Source organism: Cataglyphis hispanica, chromosome 5 (genome assembly GCF_021464435.1).
Source record: "Cataglyphis hispanica isolate Lineage 1 chromosome 5, ULB_Chis1_1.0, whole genome shotgun sequence".
Classification (NCBI taxonomy): Eukaryota; Metazoa; Arthropoda; class Insecta; order Hymenoptera; family Formicidae; genus Cataglyphis; species Cataglyphis hispanica.
This window is the reverse complement of record NC_065958.1, coordinates 2,695,001-2,720,461: the sequence shown is the minus strand read 5'-3', so window position 1 is coordinate 2,720,461 and position 25,461 is coordinate 2,695,001. Positions and strand designations below refer to the sequence as shown.

General features: G+C 36.6%; 1 protein-coding gene and 1 long non-coding RNA gene across 4 annotated transcripts in view; one reads left to right on the top strand and one right to left on the bottom strand.

Moving 5' to 3' along the window:
- The window catches only part of LOC126849719 (uncharacterized), a 69,245-nt gene that overhangs the window by 27,191 nt on the left and 16,593 nt on the right, over nt 1-25,461 (bottom strand). Inside the window, exon 2 of the long non-coding RNA XR_007687443.1 lies at nt 1,751-1,862. This is a non-coding gene — a long non-coding RNA (uncharacterized LOC126849719). The remainder of the gene's footprint in view (nt 1-1,750; nt 1,863-25,461) is intronic.
- The window catches only part of LOC126849691 (insulin gene enhancer protein ISL-1), a 30,080-nt gene continuing 13,641 nt past the window's right edge, over nt 9,023-25,461 (top strand). For all 3 annotated transcript variants that reach the window (XM_050591801.1, XM_050591802.1, XM_050591800.1), the window contains exon 1: nt 9,023-10,482. In XM_050591801.1, coding sequence (XP_050447758.1) covers nt 10,368-10,482 — 115 coding nt within the window. In that variant the 5' untranslated portion in view covers nt 9,023-10,367. The remainder of the gene's footprint in view (nt 10,483-25,461) is intronic.

The window sequence follows — 25,461 nt, the reverse complement described above, 5'->3', positions numbered from 1 at the left end:
AAAATATATACATATATAAAATGGATATATTAAAATAGAGGCACATATATTATGATATACGATACTATGACATATGTATAAAATCATAAATAAATTTCTATCTTGAATTCTAATAAATTATACATCGGCTCGAAGGACGAAAAGATATTCAAGATTTTTCGGATATTCTTTTTTTTAGAGAATCATGCTCTCTCTCTCTCTCTCTTTCTTTTTATTTTGTACTAGCAAGTGGAAAAAGTATAAAGACATTGAGGAAACTATTTCGCAATTGATTTAGCAGCAGCAACGTTTCTGCCGACGTACGCGAGAAAATGGTAGGAGGATACGATTTATGCCCGATGTGTCGAGCGGTTCGTACGACGGGGGCCACAGTAGTAGTTCGTAGAAAAATTGGGACACGCGGGGGAACCGCAATACCCCGCGCCGCGCCGTCGGCCAGGAGAAGGTTCCCCAGGCCCGTAGTAAGGGAACAGAAGGAGGGAGGTTGATGGGGAGAAGCTTTTAGCCGGGCTAGATGGTGCCGAGATAACGGCGCGTCGAAGTGCAGAGTGCGCGCCACAGTAAGTAGTATAGCGAAGACGCTATACTAAAACCGCGCGAGCGTGTGTATCTCACGCTATGTATATCTCATGTATTCGCCTGGCGAGGCTCGCTAAAGAGCGCAATCGATTCATCCCATATAACGTATGTTTCTCCCGAAAATTTCGAGTGATTATATAATCACGATAAAATTTTGACTTTCCACGAATTGACTTTCGGCGAAAAACTTAGGTTTTCTTTCGATAAAACAATTAAATCTATATTAGATAATTGAATGAAAAAAAAATCCCCCTCCCACCGAGTCGAATATTTTTTTCTGCTTTTGATCTCATTTTTCAATCTAAGATTTATTTTGATATTTTTAAATACATATATGATCAGATCTCTTCCTTTTAAAATTTAATTTATATTTAATTTATATTTAATTTATATTTTTGCCGAAACCTCTCTTCTTTTAAATTTCTAACAGTAAGTGGAAAACTTTGTTGTCTAACAATAAGATGCAAAGTTTATATAGGAATTCAATTTTTATATAGATTAAATCTATGGAAATCTCTCTGGAATTCATAAATAGGAGAATAACGAAATTGAAAATAGAAGCAACATTTCGATACATATTTAATGCGTTTGATATATAAGTATATATAGTTTATATATATATATATATATATATATATATATATGTATAAGATGAAACATTTTTTTTTCCGACGAACGGGAAGTAGAGCTCGCTTATTGAATAAGAATCAAGCACGGATAATTTAGTGCGCGTAGACTGTAACTGTGGCGCTCGTATAAATCAAGATTGCGTCTTGGAATAAGAAGAGGCAATCGCGCCGGGGAACTCATCGTTCATCGTCGACATGTACAGATCGATTGAATCGTATTGTTTAATGAATGACTTTGCACCACTCGCAGCTCATCGTTCGTCCATTTGCGCGCCGTCGACGATGAAAAACGCGTAAATTTGAATTTGCATCTCTCCTCTGTGGGGATTACGACTCGATGTGACTCATAACGCGAAATACGCACGACCGGTGCTATTTCTACGAAGGTAGCGGAAGGATCTACCCGAACTACCTGGTCGTCAAAGCTGTACGAGACACGCGTCGTAAAGCCTGGCGCCAGCAACGATGATACGAGACACACTTAAAGTTTACGTTGTACGACAGTACATTCAGTAATATAGCGAATGTTGCTCTTTTCTTACCATTTGTTGCTGCATGTGTAATTCCGTAAACCTCCCTGGATGTTACAACGAATTTCTACCGGTGGTAAATCCTCCTGATGTCAGTAAAACCAGGTATAACTGAAGCTTCTACCTACAACAATAAACATTAAATTTTCAATTTTTACTCGTTGTACCGAATAAGAGAAAGTACATTTAAATTGAATTCAAGACATGAAATATTAGAATTTAATTACACATGAAAAAAAATTGCAATAAAAAGACTTAATTATATTGTAATTAAATTAGAACATTTAACTATATAAGCTGAATATATAATCCTCGAGGATTTTATGAAGAGAATGACTACTTCAATTGCTATTCGCTTCTGCTACCTGTATTGATTTACATCACAGTTTTATTTGAGCGCGGCGGATTTCTTAGATCAAAACATTGCAGAGGCTATCATTGAAGTGTCTCAAAATTTACGATGTTACCTGGATAGACCCCCTAGGACTTACCCTCATTAGCACGGATTTATCGTTGTTTTTTTCTAAGAGAACATAACTAGCGCTCATGCAGATTCCAGTTTCCAAAATTTTCAGACATCTATCGGCGCCGGAATCGTCGAAACTTGGGTTTCTTTTTTTTTTACAAGCGCGACTATCTTTTTTTCAAGAAAAGTATTCTGGAAAACAAAAGGTACTCCTTTTCCTTTATTTCTCTAAAACCAATTCCTGTGACCGTGTGATTTATTTTGCGATAACTTGCGAACGTAGAAATAATCGTTCGTCTACATGATCATCGTGAAAAAATTTATTAGCGCAACTGATAGCTAATTTATTATCTAATATTATCGTAGGAAGAAGTCTTAAATGATCTAATACCGTCGAGAATAAAAATATTTTTCATTATTTTTCTTCCGCGCAGAAAGCAAATATATTTTTAATAAAAATAAAAATGAAATATATTTGTGTAGGATATAAGAATTGTGTTTGCTACTCGAAACATTAATTTCTTTTCTCACTTCAACAAATCACTCGGATCGATATTTATCAGAAATATCGATAGATTGTCTTTTTTATTTGACGTATTGGAACGCGCTCCTGTGGAATTCCGTAGACCCGTCATTGGAATTTTAGACATCGTTTACAAGGTAGCGAGAAAAGAGCATCGAGTGGCGCCTCGACGTTGACGCGCACAACAGGCTCCGCTGCCGCGGCTGTCGCGCGTTGTCTCTTCACGAAACTAAATCCTACCTACTTAAGCGGCTCAGAGCGGCTCCCGATACGACGGGTGGTCCTGAATATGGAGGTCAATCGGTGCCCGGAGGCGTCTCCCGGTGCGGAAGAAAGCCTTAATCCGTAGGTTTTGCGCCCTCTCCGCAACTATCGTTCTTCCCATCGTCACCCTTAAATGCGTCCTCTACTCCCGCTACGTAGATTTAAAACATCGCGAAGTCTTGTTATTAAATCCTTGGTTTGACAATCAGCTGTTCTCAAAAAAAAAAGAAAAAGAAATAAACACGTGGATTGAAAGAGTAAAATGCAAGATTTCAGTTTTCATTCTCTCGAAATCCAAATAACTGGATAAAAATTTTCTACATGAATTCTACATTTGAAAATGAAATATATGAATCGTAAGTTTTTAAGTGCGACGGATATCTTAAATAATTTCTTAGATTCTAAAAATTACAGAGGCTACCAGTGAAGTGTCCAAAAATTTACGACGTTACCTGGATAGACTCCCTTAGAAAAAAGGACGATTTAAAGGACAGTTTAAAAGACAATAATTTCCCTACGATGCGAGTAATATTTTTTATTGTTTTTATGAAACCATAAAATTTTCTTTAAGATTATTCTTTTATTTCCAATAATTTTCACGATATTAGCAGAAATAAATAAAAGGATTCTTCAGACATCGAAAGTGATAATTTCTTATGTAAGCGTCGAGTTTGTCGCGTCAAATTACTATCTAGTTCCAAGTGAAGTCCGTGTGAACGTTAAAATAGCTGGCTGACAATGGGAAGAAAGCCGTAACTGCTGCACGGTGTCTTGGCGTTTTGAAGTTCGCGTTTAAATTATTACGGACTGTCGGGCATGCCTTGTGTGCATGCTTTTGAGAGGTCCGAGTGAGAAAATACGGGAGAGAAGAAGAAGAGAGAGAGAGAGAGAGAGAGAGAGAGAGGGAGAAACGCACAGAGCATCTGCCTGGAATGCATTCGGCGCTGATAGCTTTGTCGGCTTCCCGCATCTACACGCTCCTACGCGCTCTGAGCCGCTTAAGAAGCCTTCCTCTCCACACGCTCCCATTTCACAAAGCAGTCCCCCCGTTGTAAAATCTCGTAATTCCGAAACGCGCGCTGTGCTTTACCGATCGCTAAGAGATGAACGATCCTCCGACACTTGATACCGTGGAGAAACGTTTCTTTTAATTTCCGCGAGAATGTGTCGGAAATAACATTGCAATTTTTCGCGCTATAGGTATACCATTGTAGTATAACATTGTTTTTATTTATCCCATCTAATAATAAATTAAATCCGTTTTAAACTGTCCTTAATTGGCGATGATCCAAGGTAGCATTCTTGAATTTATTATTTTATTTTATTATTTTATTTTTATTTATTATTTATTATTTTATTATATAAATGCTGATATATAATTTCTCACTTATTTTTTTTTTCTTTTGCATTAGAAAATTATAATAAAAATTTTGTCACGAATTATGTCTAAAGTAATGTATTTTATCATGTCATAATTACAGTATAAGATACGCTGAGGGATTTTCTCTTAGTTTATTGAATACAAATGTTACTGAATACGAAACGTCACTGCATACGAATCTGAATTATTTTATAATCAGAGTCATTAAATATTAACGAGCGTGCGTTACTTCTGACAATCTAAATATCGGATGCATCGGGAGATTCGAATCATTAATTTCAACTTTTTTGATCTTTTGTTATTTTATCTCGCGCATGTAGCATTTTTTTATTTACTTATTTGCAGTTTTACGTTTTATTTTTAAAAGACGTTTCTTCGCCGACTATTGTCGAACAAGCCAGCGATATGTGGCCAGTATTTTCCCGAATTCTCTCGCGCCGATCGACTCGTCGATGTGCGGATTAGCTAATGCGCCGCAAGCGAACCGCGAAAGCTCTCCCTATTTTTTGCCGCGCGAGAATCGCAGCGCGAAGCCGTTGCTTTTTTTTCTCTCTCGCAAGCTCCCTTTGCCTCGCCTCGATGGAAAGGGACTTCCGCTTGAATCGCACCGTTGTTGCGCGACACGCGAGAAAGAGAAAGAAAGAGAGAGAGAGAGAGAGAGAGAGAGAGAGAGCCGCACCTAGGTAGGTAAATATATCCCATAGCGTTCAAGTTTTTACGCCATTCAAACGGTTTCTTCTTGTCGCGCGGCTGTGAAGAGATCAATATTATTAAATTCTGCGAAATAATTTTTATCTTGAACGCAAAAGAAATAAAGCAATAACATTGCATTTAATTGCAACAATTGCTAAGCGCGAAGATTGTTTATACTATTACTATTAAGTAATTTAGTACGCCTCTGTCTCGCCTCTATATTTCCCTTTAATATTTTGATAATTTATCGGAAATTATCGAACAAAATTTACCGTTCATTTAATAATATACGTCGATGAATAGTACATAATAGTGTATAATGGAAAAAGGACAGCTTTTTTGTTGCAAATTACCGTAACACTGAATATTTTACGTGGAATGAAACGATCGCATTTAGCAAATGACGATATCTTATCTTTAGCCACTTTAGAACTATAGTGCTGAGGTCTAATGGCATTAGCTTTCACTTTCGTTAATATCCTGGATCGATATTTTTTTAGTAATGTTAAATGTAGAGATATTGAGTTTTTTTACCGTAATGTATTTGCGAATGTTTCTGTGCAAAAAAAAAATTTTTTTTATACATTTCCATAATTATCAGTCCGCCGAAAATTATTCTATAGAGCGGCATTTAGCACATAAAAAAGAGAGAGAGAGAGAGAAAATTAGCCAGGTAATCTGTAATAGAATGTTTCTTTTTTTTTTTTTTACTCGAACACGAAAACAAATATCGCGAGATATCTAATCCGCCATTCCGCAGACGTGATCTTTTCAAAGATTGATAGCAGCGACGTGTGCGCGCGCGACGTGTGCGCGCGCGACGTGTCTTATGGAGACCAGACGATTTAATGAGACTTTTACGCAAAAAGCTCGCTCGTCGAATAATGTCGGATAATGTGACGAAAATGAATTACCAACCCGACGAGCGCGAAGGAAATATTTACTTCCGCGAGAAACGCGCACGCTCCGTCATGCCAAAAAACCGAGTAATACCAAGTCGATTTTAATCTATCTCGTCGTGATAAAGTCGGTATTCGAGGAGAGACATCTGGAATCGCTAATTAGAGGATGGTTATGCGAGGGTAAGTTTATCCGAAAAATTTAAGAGAAAATGAATTAGACGCAATGTCGACGAGTCGGCTATAAAAGCGTGAAAATCTGCCTTATAAACTTAATTCACTCACGTAATTCAATTAGGTATGGTGAATTAGTTCATTTTTTAAACTGTTTTTTTTTTTTGCAATATATCATCAGATTATGCTTTGATATTTTTCAAATGGCGGCGCATATATTTTCTCAGAGAGACATTTTCCGCAATTGGCGAATTTTCCAAAAAACATACGTGTATATGAAGCTGTCGTAGGAAATTTTTATTATAGATACATATAATATAATCATCGTTAAAAAACGTTAATTGCAAGCTACGAACAATTCGACTTGAGTGTCGAAAGAGTTTTACATGCGTGTTGAATTTAATTAAATTTTACGGCAATTAAAAAGCATTGAGAAATAACATTTTATTTTGTATAAATATTTTGTTGTTAATAAACGTTACTTTTAGCTGCGAATGTTGCTGTTATCTGTAACACATTGTTTTTAATAATACGATATCGTACTTAAGCCATTTTGTAATTCTCTTGCTCAAATAAAGTACATTGTGATTCAAAAATAACGTGATTAAAATATTACATTTTATTCTTCACTTAAAAATAATTATGTTTTCAAAATAATCATCCCCTTATCTTATTCTCATCCGTTTGTCATTCTCTGTCTTTCTTTAATTTCGTAAAAATTACTTATAAATTACGCATAATTTATTTCTTTTTATCGCTTTTAACCGAAATCGAAGGACTTGCGAGATTAAGGAATTCTTTTGGAGCTTCTAGATTCGCTCCACTCGCGTATATCGAACTCTTTCACCAGCTTAATTCCAAGTTCTATCTACTAAAAGCACATCTAAATTAAAAGGCTACATTATACCTTCATTTTGCCCGATGGAATCTCCGAATCGAACTTTTCGATGCGCGATGTTTCTAATCTCTGTCGGACATTGCGCAGAAATCGACCTAATCGATACCTCGAGCAGCGGCAGGAAGAGTCCCGCCGCTCCATGGGAGACACGCGCGTTCAAAGTATTTTCGCGAATATTTCTTCAAACGGAATACTCAGGACAATGACGAAGAATGAAGGGAAAGAGTCGAATAAAAGTTAGAAATAATTTTAAAACGCTGAGTTTTCGCTTCGCCAAATATAAGATAGAAATAAATACCCGACATGTCTGAGTCGAAATTTTTCTCCCATTTCCGATCTCCATTTTCAATCTAACATCTAACTTTAATATTTTAAGGTGTTATTTTACTTTTTTTTTTAAACTGTTTCATTTATAATTTTACCGAAAGCTCCTCTTTTAAACTTCTTCTAATAAGTGATAAATTATTCGTTTACTGCTTTACTGAGGTACAAAGTACGAGTTAAATTTCTATATAAATTAAACTGGAAATCCCTCACAATCCATAAACGTGAGAAAATTGAAGCTAAAAATAAAAGCAAAATTTCAATTCGGATGTCTGTCAATTTTGCAAAATTGCACATCGCGCGAATACCGGCCGCTATTGCAATTAAATTATCCGTGATGATCGCAACCGTAGCTCTCTGACCGTTCAAAAATGAATGTCGAATCTTTGACGACTTGTCCGTGTTAATGTATAAAACGTTCGCGGCTAATTACTTAACCTTGTACCTTATTCGCTCTATATTATTCCATGACATCGCGTTTTGTCTCTGAAATTATTTAACAAACTTGCCTGAAGGTTTTGCATAAATACTTCTCGCGCTAATTTATCGCGACGCTTGGGAATGAGCATAAAATCAGGCTTATAAAATAATTTTATGCAGCATAAAACGTCATCGGAGAGCATCGGATGCTGTTTCGTGCTCACGAATATTAGAATTCGCGGATCGCGCAGTTATATCGGCGCGACGGCAAGCGCGAAATAGCCGAAAATCAAACAGGAGAGAAATGCGGAGAAGAGAGGAATATCAGTGAGCTAAAGTCGAGCGGACACGGGACGTCCTAGCGTGCTTCAGGAACGACATAGATACCGGCCGTTTGGTTACCACTCAGCCGACATCACGGGTAGCATCGCGGCAACGAGGCGGATTAACAAAGAGAAAGAGAGGAGGATAGAAGGCGAGGACCATATAGGAACTTGAGGACCGATAAAGCGCTGGAGAGAAAAAAAGGGAGAGAGAGAGAGAGAGAATGGAAAATACGTCGGCGAAGACGAACGATGGAATACGACGACGTATCGGTAGCAAAAGAGAGAGAAAGAAAGGAATATACGAGACAAAGGTACGACGAAGGGCGACCAGGGGCACACAGAAGGGTGGTAGCAGGAAGAAGGAAAGCGCGAAAGGGGAGATGCGAAGAGAGGAAGAGAAAGAGAAACGCATGGGCATCGCGGTAGGAGGAGAACCACCGGTCGTAGAAGTGGAAGTGGTGATGGATATGTGGAGTTGTGTGGAGAAGAAGAGACAGAGATAGGCAATACAGAGAGAGAAAGAGATAGGCAATACAGAGAGAGAAAGAGAGAGAGAGGATAGGCACACGCGAATCGATTAGATGCGCGCGCGGTCGGCCATTTTGTTGCCGGCTCACCGGGGGTTGCGGAGGCGTGGATGCTGGACGGCGTCGACTCCGATCACGACGACGAATCCGATCGTGCTCGCGCGTCGCTCTCTCGCGTTCGATAGGACGCGCGCGCGACCGTGGACGCCCGAAGATGGTGGGGAAGATTACGGGTTCGGGTCGGGGTGAGCGAGAGAGGGGATGATTGTCGAGGAGAAGGGAGGAAGTGGTGGCAGCAGCGTAGACGAGCGGCGACGAGAATGAGCGAGAACGAGGGTAGTGGAAGGGGAGAGTCAGACGGTCTCTCCGGTTAGGTTGGGTCGGGCTTCTCGAGCAGACTATAGCGAGACACCTAACTGGCAGTCAGTGGCTCCCGGGGCCCTGCGTCGTCAGTCTCGTCGGGGTAGTTTCGTGCAACCTCTTCGTGGGTCTCTCCTCCTCCTCCTCTCTCTTTCTCTCTCTCTTCCCCTGTCTTTCTCTCTCTCTCTCTCTCTCTCTCTCTTTCTCTGACTCTTTCCCTCTCTCCCGGTGCCTCCCCTTTCTTTCTCTCTTTTCGTAAACCGACCTCGCTTCCCCTGGGCCTGACTTCCTCTCTTCCGCGATCTTTTTACCTTTCTTGTCTGTTTTCTATCAGAATGATTGTTTCTTTTGCTCGCCCTTGCCGCTGTCTGTTGTCGGGCGAAGCGTTCGTGTTTCGTGGATGTCGACAGTGAATTTCTCTTTGCTCGCGCCTTCAGTGAGTGAGATAGGAACGTAATCGCGCGTTCCAGTGTCGCGTGATTTCGGACTCGCGCGAATGGACCGATCTCGGAGCCAGCTGTTTTGATAAGAGCGAAAGGAGTCCAGCCGTCAAGCATCAGGAATATCGTCAAGTTCTACGTCGCATGTTGATCGTATCGTATCGATCACGTTCTTGTCTGGCAATCGCGAGGAACCGCTCGCTAAACTCGCGAGATAAGCCGAACGGGTGTGGTATCGCGAAAGAGAGAGGGAGAGAGAGAAAGAGAGAGAGAGAGAGGGAAACCGCGTGGTAATTCGAGAAAACGGAAGAGTGTGGAAGAGTCACTCGACAATAACCAGGAAAGAATCACGAAAGTGCCGGTGTGTGAATCGAGAGTGAACGGTTTTCGACATAGTGGCAGAAGTGCCATAGTTGAAACGCCGCGACGAAGCCGCGACGAACCTCCACGTTACCGGAGCATTAAACCGCACCCGATTGAAACGTTTCGTCTTGTGTTCGAGATTGTTAAAATTCTTGTCGCGTCTATACTCTCCATTTTCAACGAGATAACAATGTGAATTCCGCGATATACAGATATTGATGCGCCCTGACAGCTAAATAATTCTCTGAAGAAGGTTTTCCGTTCGCGCGAGAGAGGATTCAATTTGAGATAAGTCGAGGACGAGCTGATTACGTTCACACACACACACACACACACACACATATATATATAGATATATATATTTCCCGTATCTGAAGCGATTTGATCCTCGGTGGATTTGAGTAACGTTGTTCCGTAAAGAGGCGGGAGGGGATCGAAAGGAAGTGAACGCCGTCGAAGTTTCGCGAATTTAAAGGGTACGGCCGATACGAAAGGCTTCAAGATTGCTCGAAAACCGTCGCGCGACGTGCGCAGGAGTGGCAGAGCTGCGGAAATAGGGGGTGCCGGCGTAATGCAGCGGGTGGGCGCAGCCGGGGGGCCCGGGCCCATCGGCTTCCAGGGCCCTCCGAGATCACTGAAAATCTCACCGGTCAACATACAGGATCAGCCCACCGATCCCACGCAGAGTAAGTACCCCGATTTTCTTTCTCTTTTTTTTTTTATCGGCCATCTGTCTCTCTCTTTTGACACGCGATCGGTGAAGATAATCTCGCAATGATGTAATTCTAATAATTCATAAAAAGGAACCACAGAATGATGCAGAATTTTTAATTTACTGTAAACCTATTTGTGCGTGTGTATGGGTGAATATTTATGTATATTATATTAACAAACTCGCACGTATGTATTTCGATGTTACGACGCAATTCTAATAAAAAAAATGCAATATATAAAATTTATTCCCAAGATAAAACTCATTTCTATTTTCAAGTAGACGCATGTATAAATCAAATTATAGACCATTAATTTCCATTCAGTCTCTCCAAGTATAAAAATTAGAATTCGATTGCGGAATATATTTAATTTTTCATCGATTTTTTTATTCACGAAATTTTCGTATATATGCTTGCAATGAAAATCACATTTTTATTTTCTCTTTGCCCAGAAAATAAATTGCGAACAGAATCAGCTAAAAAATAATAATACTAGTGATATTTCTGATAATAAATATAATTGAATTATTGCTTCTTAAATAAAAACTTTGTGTGTGTGTATATGTATGCTTATTAAATAAAAATAATTGAGGTAAAAAAGATATCCCACAGTCACATATATTTTTATTCTTCATAATTCGTCATAATTCTGATTGACTCTACGTATCACGGTTAATTTTTGCTCCATCAAAACCGATTTTTTATTTAAAGACAAACTATGATTTTTTTTCCATCAATTAACGGTGAAAAAATCTGCAATTCATTATACCTTGTTGATTAAATCAATGCTTAAAAATCCGTCCACCGGTAATTAATATCATTGTCACTTTTCATTTCGTCGCATAATTAAATTGTTTAAATAATTATCTTCTTCGCCACTCTTTGCCGCAGAGTTATTAAATCAAAGGACAGGTACATTATAAATATTCGTGTAATATAATATGTGATGCGTCTATTGACAAACGCATCGCGAACAAAAATTAATAGATCTACTTCGAATTATTTTTCTGAGTGTATATGTATATGTATATATATATATATATATATATATATATATATATATAAACTCTGTAATATTATACTTTGGCTTATATTATATTTGAAATAATCACGGAATTAACAGTGAGAATGAATCAATCTCGATCAACTTTAAATTGTGCTTACCTGAACCGAGAAAAATAAAAGCTAATTTTGTTTCCACAATTTATTCTACCTAAAATAAATTGAGTTCGTTCGTACTGTTTTTATTTTTTCAGATTTATTTTTTTAACGTCTTTAAATGTTCATATAATTATCGCAGAGATATGTAAATGATTTAGAACAACAATAATAACATGCATTATCTTTATATCATCTATTAAACAATTGTAGATCTCTTAGATTTGAAATCATAAAGCGGAATAGAAAAGTCGAAGAAAAGTTTTCGTAAAATCGGGATATAATGAAAATTTTATAAGTGAAGAAAGATTTAAAACTACGAGCATCGTAGTTTACCTAACGTAGTATTTAAAGAAATTACAGAATTTATGTTATTCGCTTTGTAATTATTCGACAGATATCATATGTTAGATATCTAATCATCGGAAGTAAATAAAATCTTGTCGTGTATTTAAAGTCGTTGCAACGATGTTTAATTTCGAATCCCGGATATTATTTTTGAATAATTTAAAATTAATTAAGTGGACCAAAAAATTTGTTTAGAACGCTATTTATTGTGAAAAATTCGTTGTCTTGTATCTAATAATATGGATCCTAAAATCAAATTGAAAGCGAAACAAAGTTGCAGCAAAACTTGCAAAGCGTTTATAGAGATATACGATCGACGCGTAAATTATTTTTGTTTTCTTTAAGAAAATGATTGTAGAAATATCGAAAACAGATAACTAACCTAGATAATTTTTGGCATTATGTCAGCGCACCGATCGTATCGTCAATTCAATGAAACTTTTCATAAACGCTAATATAGCGTTATATTGCGTGCACAACGAACGACAATTAATCTAAAATGCAAATTGCTATGGCATTTTATTTAGCAGCCTAATGCACGAGACTTTTTATCATATTTCAAATAATGCCATTTTTAATAGATGCCGAGCTACAATGCTATAGTTTTACATTTTTACTCAAAAACAAAATAAAATTATGCAAAAATTTTTCAATTCAAACAATCTGTAATAATCATTTGTTAAATTCTTGCATTTAATGAAAAAGTTACGTTGTACAGTAATTGACATTACATTGAAGTGTCACGAGTGTCGTGAGCTTCTCGGAAATTAAATCGATCAATTCCATTCTTTGTAAATTTTTAAATTTTAATATATAATATCGTGTTCAAATTTCTTTATTGTAAAAATCATTCGATAAAATACATCGATATATGTTTATATTTTCTTATAAAATTCAAATATAAAAATATCAAAATAGTAGCGCAATTCTTATCAATATATTATACATTGTCAATTTGCGATTTTCTCTTGTGGGATATAAAATTATATATTGTATATGCATGTATTATATCATGTTATCTTTGGACGCCTGTTGTAGCTACACTATAGTCGATGATGCGCTCGATGCAAAAGTTCTCCAACCTTCTCCACGTTGATTGGCGCTCGCGAGCTCATTTATTATTAACTCGAGTTATCGCATTTTCATAATCGGATACATGGAATATTCAACGATGCGAAACGATTCGCTGATGATTTTCTGTAATTAAATGTTGCAGTATTGCGTTTAACACGTGTTTTTCGCGCTCGCACGCGGGCGCGAGCCGACGAGATCGCAATTATCATGGGGCGACATTAATATCTACCGTATTTATCATACTCATAATTATTGCGACGCTATATTATTCGCGAGTAAGAACCGCGAATGCGCGTGCATTCGCACCGTCCAGCGCGTACATCATGATGGGATCGCGGTCTTTAATTTATACTCACGATTAATTTGATAATGTTCGATGAGATGAATGAATAATTAAGTTGGCAATCGTCATATATGAGAACAAAGAATAATTAAATTCATGGAATTGCGAGATCGCGGTAATGTGAGCCCGCGATTTAACCTCGATGTGAATCTGATTTCGTGACGATGGAAGGGGAGAGGGTGGGGGTTGGTGGGGGGAAGGTGCTATAGATATGAAAAAACTGGATTCTACATTCTATTAATATATTGCGAATGTCATTTCAACACATCAATTATCAATCCAAATGTCTTAAATATTTGACAATGTCAAGTCGCAATTAAATAATCTTCCGCAAAATTTAATCTAGAACTTGTCCCATTTGATATTATACTATAATTTTCTAATTAGACTTTGAAATGTAAAGAATAGTCGATCTTATGTATTGGATGGTTTTAAATGCGATTAATGATCAGGCGGGAATATCCAAAATTCTAACAACTATCTAAAGCATCTTGAAAGGCGATCACTTATACTTGGAATTCTGCGAATTCAGTTATTTCCACCGTTGATCACGGAAATGCTCTTTGTGATCCAATGCGTTGATCGAGAATAAACTCACAATCAGCCAATTTGATCCACATGTACTTTCTGCGTTTTAATAGCAATTGCTTGCAATAATCAAAACATGAAAGAAAATAGTTATTAGGTCTTTTTTAAAGAATGAGAATTTTTTGTTTGCTAAATTCATATAATTATCTATATCATTTATATGTATACAACAAACATACATAACAATATAATTTTCTTTGGAGAGAGGAAAAAAAATTATACATATATATCATTGTTATATATATTAATATTAATATTACTATTTAATTTAAAGGAATATATGTTTGTAATTATATATCTGTTAATTTTTAATATTTATTAATTTTTACAATTGATTAGATTATTTAATATTTTTCATATTATTCTTAATATATATATATATATATTTAATATTATATATTTTTGCATAAGTTATAAATGAGAAGTTTGAAATTTTATTAAGAAAGTGTTATGCTTTAAATTTTCCAAGAATTTAAATTCATTGACGTATTCAAGTCATTAGGATTCGACGCGGTGGAAACAGAAGATTCCGTATAAGAAAATATTAATAATCCGTATAATTATATTATTGCGGTTTTTTCACGATATAAAAGCACGCGTAATGTATGATCGCGTCGACTACTTTTTCAACTTTCCTAATTAACGTGCGACTTCATCGAGAATCTCGTTGCAGTGTGTAACTTTGTTTACGACCATCGATATATGTATACAGTTTCAAAGGGAAAAGAGGAAGAAAAGAAGAAATATGGTACATTCGTAGAGCGACAAAAATTCGCATTATTATAGGACGATAATATGACACAAAGATCGTCGATCTTTCTCTTTTCGATCCGCTCGCGTCTCGGCAAAATACGGTTTTTAATTAATGGCTCATGCATTTGCATGATTAGACCCTGAAACGTAGAGTTATTCGCGGTATCAGCATTCCGTGTGTTGAAAACGACCGCGACATTAACGCCGGGATTCCTCGTGAACCCGACGCATATAACTCTGTCCCGACAACGTCGATGTTAAATATTTAAATGTTCGGTTTTTTTTTCTTTCGTATTCCCTGCGAGCGTGCGCCTGTGCACGTCCACCTATGCAAGCGCGGTAATTAGAGCAAATGCGTTATAGATATAATTAGTGATGTTATGATTTCTTTACTACTTTGTTTAATGCTTTGGAAATTTTTTTTTTATTTAAGTTATAAGTCGTTAAAGGATATAAACATTTCTTACGTTGAGAACAACACAACCGGCAATCTTGTAAAAGTGTTATTTTATATAATGTTGATAATCCGTAATGCGTGATCTCTGTCATTAAAAGTTAATATGATATTTTGAAAGATTGAAAAGGATTTTTTATTCATGATATAAAGACGAGAAGCATATAGTAAGCAAAGATTTTTGAAAATAAATTTAAAAATCGAAAAGATTATTTTTTTTTCGAAAAATATAATTTTTTAAATATTTCTTTGGGGAGAGGTAATATCTTATAAATTGAAATTATAAATAGTTTTATGATTATGTCGTGAATAAAGAATTTAAATTTTAGGGCACGAGAAAAATGTTATACTTAATATGAGACGAGATACTGGAAAATATAATAAAACCATCGTATAAAAAAAAGTTTTCAGACGCATATTGATCGGATCATTGTTAAAGAGAAACGCGTGTTGAAATTAATTCCTAATAAATGTAACCTAATTTTTGGAGAGAAAAACCGCATAGTATTGACACATTGATCTCTCAAAACGATTTTCGATATCTGTCAAACGTGAGCTCTAGCATGTGTTGTTATCAACTATAAAATAAAGATCCGCCAAGTTTTTCGCTAATCCCGATTGTTTGCTTCGACGCTCGTACCAACGAACGATTTATCTCGTCCGCGTGAGAGGAGAGACGACGCGTGTGCGCGTAAGAAGCGGGGAACGATCCGGGCTTCGGTGGAAATCATCAGCCGATTAGAGTGCAGATGTTCTCGTACGGAGATTACGAGCCGTTTCTACCCTCCCCGCGGTGCCATCATACGCACCGAGGGTTTAGGCCAGCAGGGGCGGCGGAAAGTGGATATAACGTCATAGGGTAGGCTTGATTGAATTATCATGAGTGTTTGCGGAACGGCGGCCTGCAATTGAATTAGATGCGGGGCCTTTCCTATCGAAGCGCGTAGACATATATCAGTGTCTCGATGTTAATTCTTTCTTTCTCTGTCTAACAATAAGATCGTTATATCTTCTTTTCGTGTACAAAAGTCGATCAAAGATCATTATACCTGACGAGATCACCCGTGCACCTGATATTGCCGGTTAAACTGATTATCTTAAAACCTATGAAATTATTACGATCATTTTGACCTGATTTGAAAGATAATTTATTTTTCTACAACTTTTATTTTGGCATTTTTTGTTAAAAAATGCATACCCCTTGCCCTGATATTTATAAAAATGTATAAAATAACCGTGATTTCAGAGATTTTTGAGCGCTAACTTTTTAAGAAAACATTTTTCGATCCATGTTTATCGGAAACTTTTTATTCAGAATTCAATTTCTTATAAAATTTCAAAGTCTGCCGGAACGTTTGGACCCACTCTGTATACAATAATAATAAGATATATTTATTACTTTTATTTCATTTATTTGTGCTTCCTCAATTGTAATATTCTTTTTTTATTTTTGAATTCTACTTGAATAATGCAATATTAATTTTACTTTTTTTCTGTCGTCAAGCGCGCTAAATTTCATTGCGAATATTATATTTTCGCAATTTCTATGTGCCCTTAAAAAGAATTATTATAATTTTAAACTATAAATCTATCCGCTCATCTATTTATCTGTCCATCTTTCCCAAATAAATATATTAAAAAATAATTATTGTCAAAGAGATATCGTTGAGATAGGGTTACTAAATTTGTTTATCATTTCCTGAAAAGATATAGTTACGATTGTGTCTCGTGGGGGTCCGTCGTCAGCAATAAATACAGAACAAAAATATATACGTTGAAGAATATTAGTAATTCTAAAGAGACAAAAAATCCGGCAAGCATTCTCGTTTATTATCGATGAGAAAGCGACGAATCGAAAAATCGACAACGGCAAATATTATTGTATTTGTAGTGTATCGATATAAGCGAAGAAGTAGTTGTCCCTCGTATGTCGGTAGAGGAACGTAATCGTTCGGTACATAAAGTTATCTGCGATCGGAAAGATTGTTCGCGGAGTACAACGAAAAATCAGTGCGTTTCTTTACGGATCAAAGGCGGGCCGCCCGATAGAAAAGAGGCGAGCGCGTCGAACAAGACGCTCGATAAAACATTCGCGGCTTATCTCGCCGTCACGATTGATTAATCGGTACGTGATAAGAATCTTGACGTTTATCATATGTGACGTTTCCTTGAAAGCGATGATTTCAAATCCGGCGTAATTTCGGAGACTGAATTCGGAGACTTTGAATGCTACAGTTCACATACAAGAGACACATGAGAAACATAAAAAAACTCAAGGACATGTGTCATCCCGAAATGATATTTAGCTTTTATATTATCAACCTCAATTTTTTCAACATTTATAAATTTGAAAAATTTATTTTATACACGGAAAAAATTAAGCTTCTATTTTGGATAAATAATTTCCCACTTTTCAGAGGAAAAGAGAAGCTTTAAGCAAAACTACAGATTGCATAGTTTCAAAAGAAGATGATCCGACTGAGCTTTAAAGTATCAAGGTAGATTGAAAATTCAGATCGAAAGTAAGAGAAAAACGGAATGCGCCGAAAGCCAGAGTCCGAGATGGATGTCAGTGTATGTTTACAGGAAGCGGAGATTGTCACGCGCGAAGTATGTACACGTACGTTCGCTATGGTCATCCGCATCCACGGGCCATTTGGTCATTGTTCACAGCCGCACGAGAAAGTCCAGAAGGCCCGGATCGGATCGTGCCGTGTCCGGGTCTGGTGGTGGTCGGCTTGGACGCGGCGCCCGGCGCCAGACCCTCGGGAGAGAGAGAGTCTCCGGTTTACAACACTCTTGGAGGATCGGGCGCCGCGCGCGCGCGCCCGGGGACCTGTGCTTTCCGTCATTAGGCCCCTCTAACGAGAGGGATCGCTGCCGGTCTTATCGCACGGGCCGCTTATAAAGAAGCGTAATCGGTGTTCGACGGGTACGTTCGCTTTTATCGTCGTCGCCGATCTCGTTCGGACGAGAGATTTTTCCTCCCCGAAAAGGAAGAGAGGGGGACAGAGAGAGAGAGAGAGAGAGAGAGAGAGAAAAAGAGAGACATCGCAAAAATGTCCGCATCCTAAAGTCATGTCTTGGTCATGCACTTGTCACGCGAAGAATGTATGCCCCGCGAGTAGTATAAGACAGGCTCATCCATCTTTGTTTGTTTAAGCTTTCAAGACGCTGTGAAAAATTGACGGAATTTGTCTGGTAAAACAGTCATAAATCATCGGAGATGTTAGAAGAGAGATTTTTCGGAGAATTTTTCACTGCCTCTTATTATATAAAAGATTTTTATATACAATATAATTTTTTTCAGATTTTTATACAAATATAACTTTGGAAAAATATAACGTTCAGAATAATAAATTATCGCGTTAGATCGTCCAAGATTACTAAAAAATGATTTATTATCATGAATCGTAAAGATTCATTGAGAAAGACTTGTGCAATCTATGCGAGTTTGCGAGATAAATAGAGATAGAACTGTCGCTGCGAGTATTTTTTTATTGCATTCTGAATATAAAATAATTTGATTTCTCTTCGCGGGAACGAGTCGGGACAGGTTATTTTTATTTGTTAATTAACTCATTAGCGTATATACATTTTTTACAAACAGGAATATTGGATTCTTTTCTTGCATTTTGTTCCTTCTCGCAATAATTCCTCTGATAAGAAAGAAAATAAATATTTTAATTAAACTATTTAATGTGAGACATTTGATAAGAGAAGGCTTTGAAAGTTGAATATCATGACATTGATATTAATTGGAAATTGGCTACATATTCCTGAGAGAGATCTCTCATATTGATCGTTTGTATAAAACTGGATCCGATAAGGAACAAGTATAACAACGCATGTGACGATGATGATGACGCAATGAAACTGGTACTATAACTTATAATCAGATAATAAATCAATTGAGCTTTCGTGTCCTCACTAATTTTCGTTAAGCATATGAAATATCAAAAAGATCACATTACATATCTTTTCAACATTAAAATGAAATTTTAATTATAAAAGCTCTAGCGCTTTTTTCCCCTTGTTTCACTCGAATTAATTCCAGAAGTAAAAGTTCATTATCAATTTTCATGCAATCTATTCGTTTATTGTCTTCTCGAAATACAACGTAAATACCAACTCAATTTCTATGTAAAGTAAATCCTCCGGAATCCATAAACGTGGAAAAATTGAGGATGGAAATGAAAACAAGATTTCGACTCGGGGTGTTTCTTCTTTCGGGGTGAAAACTCTCCGCACATTGGCGGGATAAATCCAGGGCGGCGGGAGTGAGACGGAAGGATGCGACCGAGTCAGAGTCGCACGAATTAGAACCTGCTTGTCGGCGACGCCGGGGCGCCGGGTGGACGCGCAGGAATGCCGGCCGGACTGATAAAAGCCACGGCCAACACCTACATAAATTTCAACTGTGGGAGGAGGGATTGAAGGGGAGGGAGGGAGGGAGAGGGATATCTAAGGACTGTGCCTGCCTTTCGTTCATTTAAACGTACATCCTAAATTTAGTGCCGACCGCGTTCGGGGATGCCCGCGATATCGGGCGAGGCGGCGCCGAGGACGCACCGCCGTCCCGACGCGCTGCTTGTCATCCCATCAGATGGACATGGATGTCGATGTACGAGAAATTCTGCGCGTATTCTGCGAGTCTTCTAGAATTCTGGACGATCGAACTGTAGAACTACGACGTTCCATTGACTGAAATAAGACTGTTATGTGTATCTCACACACGAGGTATATTCTCTCTCTGTCTCTCTTCCTCTTTATGTGTATCACGTTACACATTTATATATCTGGTATATTTAATGGAAAATTTATTTGTCCCCGAGATGAAATTTTTTTATTTAAAAAATACAGAGTTATCGTTTGGAAAAATGTCCCCTGGTCATTCACCGACGTGATCTATCTGCGAAGAGACAGTGCAGCCGGTTTGTACGCGCAAACTCTGCATCGCGAAGCGATTTCTTCGCGTTCGCGGACGATGCTACTCGCAAATTTGTACGCCACTTCGGCTCGACAGGGCGCCTTTTTCCCCGCCGCTAAAGACTCGGTCGAGTGTATCCGCTTTTACGCGTGGAGAATGTGCGTGCGAGGTACCATGCGCGCACACACATTCGCGCGCGGTACTTAGTGACCCGAGATGTGCTCGAGAAAGAGAGAGAGAGAGAGAGAGAGAGAAAGAGCATTGCGGTACCAGCGGGCTTGTATAAGGACGCATTCCCGATTCCTTTTGCTACGCGAGACCCGGCCGCGCGCCCGCTAAAAAAAAAGGGAAATAATTAGCGGAGGTGTTAATGAAATACCAAACGAACGCCGTGGGACACCGGGTCGGCGCCTCTGAACTGCCAACCAGACATCCCCGACACAAGCTCCGGCGCCGCTTCCCTCCTCCTCCCTCGTAGTAGCAAGCTACTCTGAGAGATATCTTCGTGTTTCTTTTCTCTCTCTATCTCTCTCTTTCTCTTTCTCCATCTTCGGTGATCACGCCGATACCTTCCACTTTTTTCCTGTCCTCCTGCTTCCTCTTCTTCATCATCAACTTCTTACATTTCTTCGCCGCATCCTTGTCTCCTTTTTCTAATTTTTTTTTCTTTCTTTGTTCTGAGAGTAATCTCCACATTTCTTTTTAAAATGTTTTCCTCTCTTTGTTCAAAAAAAAAAAAAAAATAAATAACGAACTTAAATGACCGTAAGTCGCGACTTGTGTTAGAATAGAAAACAAATTTCATTGACGTAAGAAAATTCTCTCCGTATTATCCATGAAGAAAAAATACAAATAATGCGTTCAACATTATCGCGTGCGAATATCACTACCGTTTTATTCACAAATCAAAGATTTTTTTTTTTTAATAATAATAATTAGTATAATTTATGAAACTGCGTTATATGGAACTTATGAGACAATCACGATATTAAGTCATAAAGAAATATATAAACGCAATTTAATATTTAAAAACAAGAACGAATCTAGGCAATAAAAAAGGGAGATATGTTTCGCATCAAAATACAATCCTATATTTAAAGTTAATCGCGTTGCACAGAAATCGCGTTTAACAAACGTCCAACTGTATACTATTTCCTTCGTGAAAAATAAAAACAAGAGATATTACGGTGTTGTTAAAAATGCGAACCTATCCGTGAAATATATATGACCTACAACGATAGGAAACGAGTCGCCACCCACATTCGGAGGTCGGTAGCGGGCGATCGCTCCAAAAATCGTTGCAGTCGTGATTTTCTTTTAGCCACTTGAGAGATGGAGAGGGAAAGAGAAAGAGAAAGGATAAAGGAGGTGACTCGCATATAGCATCAACGATCATCCTTCTTCGGAGTATTTCAAAGAGTTTTGCCACCGATCAATCGTGACGAGGGCTAGGCAGCACATTCTGTCTTTATCGACAACTCTACTATGCACTTCATCCCTGAATAAATTATATCACGACTCGGCTAGCGCGAAACGTATCGTTGATACCCTTTAAGTCTCTTTTAGACGGTTGCAGAAAAACCGACATGCGAATACAAAGCATTTCTCTTGAACCATATCAATTAATGCTCTTCAAAGTTTTTTTTACGTGATGAATACGTCTCGTTTATACAGGGTGGGCCCAAATATTCCGGTCAGATTTTGAGATTTTATAGGAAATTTAATTGGGAACAAAAAGTTTCCTAATAAACATGGGTCGAAAAGTGCTTCTTTAAGAAGTTAATACCCAAAAATAATATATAGATTTTACAGATGACGGCTGTCTAATTCATTGACATTTAATTCCATTTTTATATTAAACGAAACTCGGAATAGAATAAGCATTTTTAAAGGAAAAAATGTTTATATAATACATATACGTATATAAAAGAAGTATTGAATATGTATATATATATAGAGAGGTAAATAAGATTAAAATTGTATATACATGCACGGATGCATACAGCGGACTGCCAATACTAATATCAATTGCAACATTAACCGGGATTAAACTTCAATGTACCGAAAGATTTCCATCGTCCATAATTGAGTGGTAATTACGGTTTCTGTCATATCACGCGCAAGCATTTTAAGTGCGACTTTGAATTGAAAATTGCAATTGTAATCTGTCGCTTGGCTCATTATTACTCATTAATGTCAACGCGATGCGATCCATGCCATTGTAATCCACTGGAAACGCGCAATAACTGACAGTTAACAGTTTATTAAACGAGAAAAGAGAGAGATGTCAAAACAATGACGTTAATTAGAATTTATAAAGTCAAATTTAAAATTTTTTCTTACAACTAACTGATTTGAATAAAGACTTTACGTCTTCCTATATTAATAAAAAATAAATAAATAAAACAATAATATTTTTTCTTAATTATTATTTTCTTAATTATTATTAATATTCTTAATTATAATTTTATAATTTTATTTTTCTCACCTCTCTGTGAGATAAAAATTGTTTTGAATAGTCACGAAGGAAACAACGCGGAAGATATATACAATTCCTGAATTATTTATAGAAAAACTATACCCTTCAAAAGTTGCAGATTTTGTTTCACGATAGCTACGGAAACTTGGGTCTGAAATACGCTCCGAGTCACGGTGGTATTAAATCAGTCTCGCCCACGTGAGCGAAAAACGTGTAACGAAATAGCGACAAATACGCGATGGTATCTTTACGATGATTTCGGGGGATCGGGAGGAGGGAGATCTCGAGTACAGAGGCGCGCTGGCGCGCTGGATACGCTTAACCAGATCCGAGAGGTCTCCGAGATACGAGGTGGTTGTCGTCTCTGGGAGCTAATGGGATGCCGCCGACACCCTCCTCACGTCTGACTCCCTTTGATCCAGGCCGACCTTGCCCTCGCCTCCAGCGTGACTCCCGCGCGTCCTCCTTATATCTCTTCCCGGTTTTCTCTCGTTCCGTTTTTTTTTTCTCTTTGCGCATCCCACCCTGACCTTATCCACCGGGTCGATCGAGGATTTTCATGGTGGTCGCGAGATTCCCCCATCAATACTCGTGTATACACGTTTCACATGAGCTCGCGTTCCATACGTAAACTTGTAGATCTTTTTCTCTTTTTTTTTTTGGACATGTGTGTGTGTGTGTGTGTAATATAGAGGTCAAATACAGATGTGTGAATGTTCGGTAATAATAATGAAAGACGAACTTTGTTCACGAAACCAAACATTAAGCTGTATTATTTTCCAATATTCTCGAAGATTTTGTACGAAAACAATTTATTCTACAAGACTTTGAATTATGTATAATTACTATATTTAGAATAATATTATATACGCGCACATCGCAATTTCTCTCGGCATTCTATTATATTCACACATTTTTCTACTAACAATAAGATAAAATAGAACTTTTGAGAATTTAATTAGTTTTCAAATTAAAATGTAAGAAAGTAAAACCTGCTTAAAATTATATGAAGAATAAGATTTTGTTATCTTTGAATTTTATGCTTCTGAAACTTATCCGCTTATAGCTAATTAAAAAATATCTGAAACTAATTTGCAAGAAAAGCGACACGTGTTCGATCGTTTATAATCTAAAAATAATTGATGCATTTGTATAATATTAAGGCTTTTATTTGCTGAATCCCCCCGCTATTAATTTGCTGAATTTTAATAAATGACTCTATTAGTAACTTGAAATAAAATACCGACTCTATATTTGTTTTTCTAAAATCTTATTATCAATTTTCCTTCTTCAAATTATTAATTTAAATCAGTTAAAATAGAATATTTCTTATCAATTTAACAAAAATAGATCTTCAAGCAACATTTATTCGTACAAAAAGCATTTTCGCTAATGAACTTGATTATCAAAAGAAAAGTCAAATTAAGCTAATTATTTATGCCGCATATTCTAGTATACATATATTCTGAGTTTCTTTCTTCAAACATTTTTTACATATGATACATGAAACTATAAATGAAATTATTGATGATATTTTGATTTCTCTAACTCAAGAGATGAAATTTTTAGAATAAATTTGGATTGCAAAAAAGAAGTAGCATTATTGTTTATCAAGATAGTTTTTCCATATGTTTCCAAAGTTTCATATTTGTTTTGAATTCTTGAATTGTGTATGTGGAAATATTTTCTCTTGTAAGTTTTCTTTAATATGTATTTATACATATATCGCGACGTTTTGAAAATAACTCTATTTTCCATGATAATGTCTTTCAGCACTAGTTAATGATAATTGAAAACGCGTAATTACGCTTATCAGCTGATAAATAAAATTATACTACGCAGTTAGTTTTCGTTGCGCAATGAAGACGGAGGTGAGAAAATTCGTGCGCAGCTGAGTGACATGATAAATAAGGCGGTTTAAGATTATCACACTGCATGGATTGTTTAATAAGTGATATATAATGAAAAGCTGTATCATATCATTGATCGTCCTGGTTGTATTAATGGTTAAAATTTTTTTTTTAATTACGCTTTTTTGATTAATTAAAAGACGATTTAAATCGGTGATTTATTAATAAATTACTTAATAAGCAACAGTAGCAATAAAAACTTGTATCAAACAATAATATGATTTTTTAGGTGCTGATGATAAATGACAATTATTGTAAATAAGAACCTAATTGTAGTTAATGGGATAATTATTTTCCAGAAAGCCTTGAAAATTTATTGTGTATTTTTTACACATCTTCTATTTACTGTTACATCGGACATTTATCAGAGTATGGCGAAAAACTTTTATTTATCAATATAATATAATTTTATATTTTTAATCAATAATCATATGATGTGTGTGTACATAAGTATCTACATATATAATGCATCTGACATGGATGATGTGTCTATTTTTAAAGATGAAAGCATTCATTGGTGACGGCAAATGTAAAAGATTGTCTCATTTAACCGACAATAAGTTATTCTGATTACACATTTTCTCACGATTAAATATCATTAGTTATATAGTTTCTTTATCTTACTAATCCGCATATTGCACATTGATAAAAAAATAAAATTATAAAATCCTACATCATATAATATATATACAATAATAAGTAATATGTACAATAATGTAGTAAGCTATTTCTAAGCATCTGATTAAGAAATTATTATCAATATGCAATATAAGATATAATAAAGACGTTTTAAAGCCCGAAGAGCTTTAAAGGCTGATATAAATATAGTGAAAAGATTTAGAGGAATCACAAAAAGTCCGGTGGAATCCGGAAAACGTTAGTGCAATTTAACTTTTCGCAATATACATATGTACT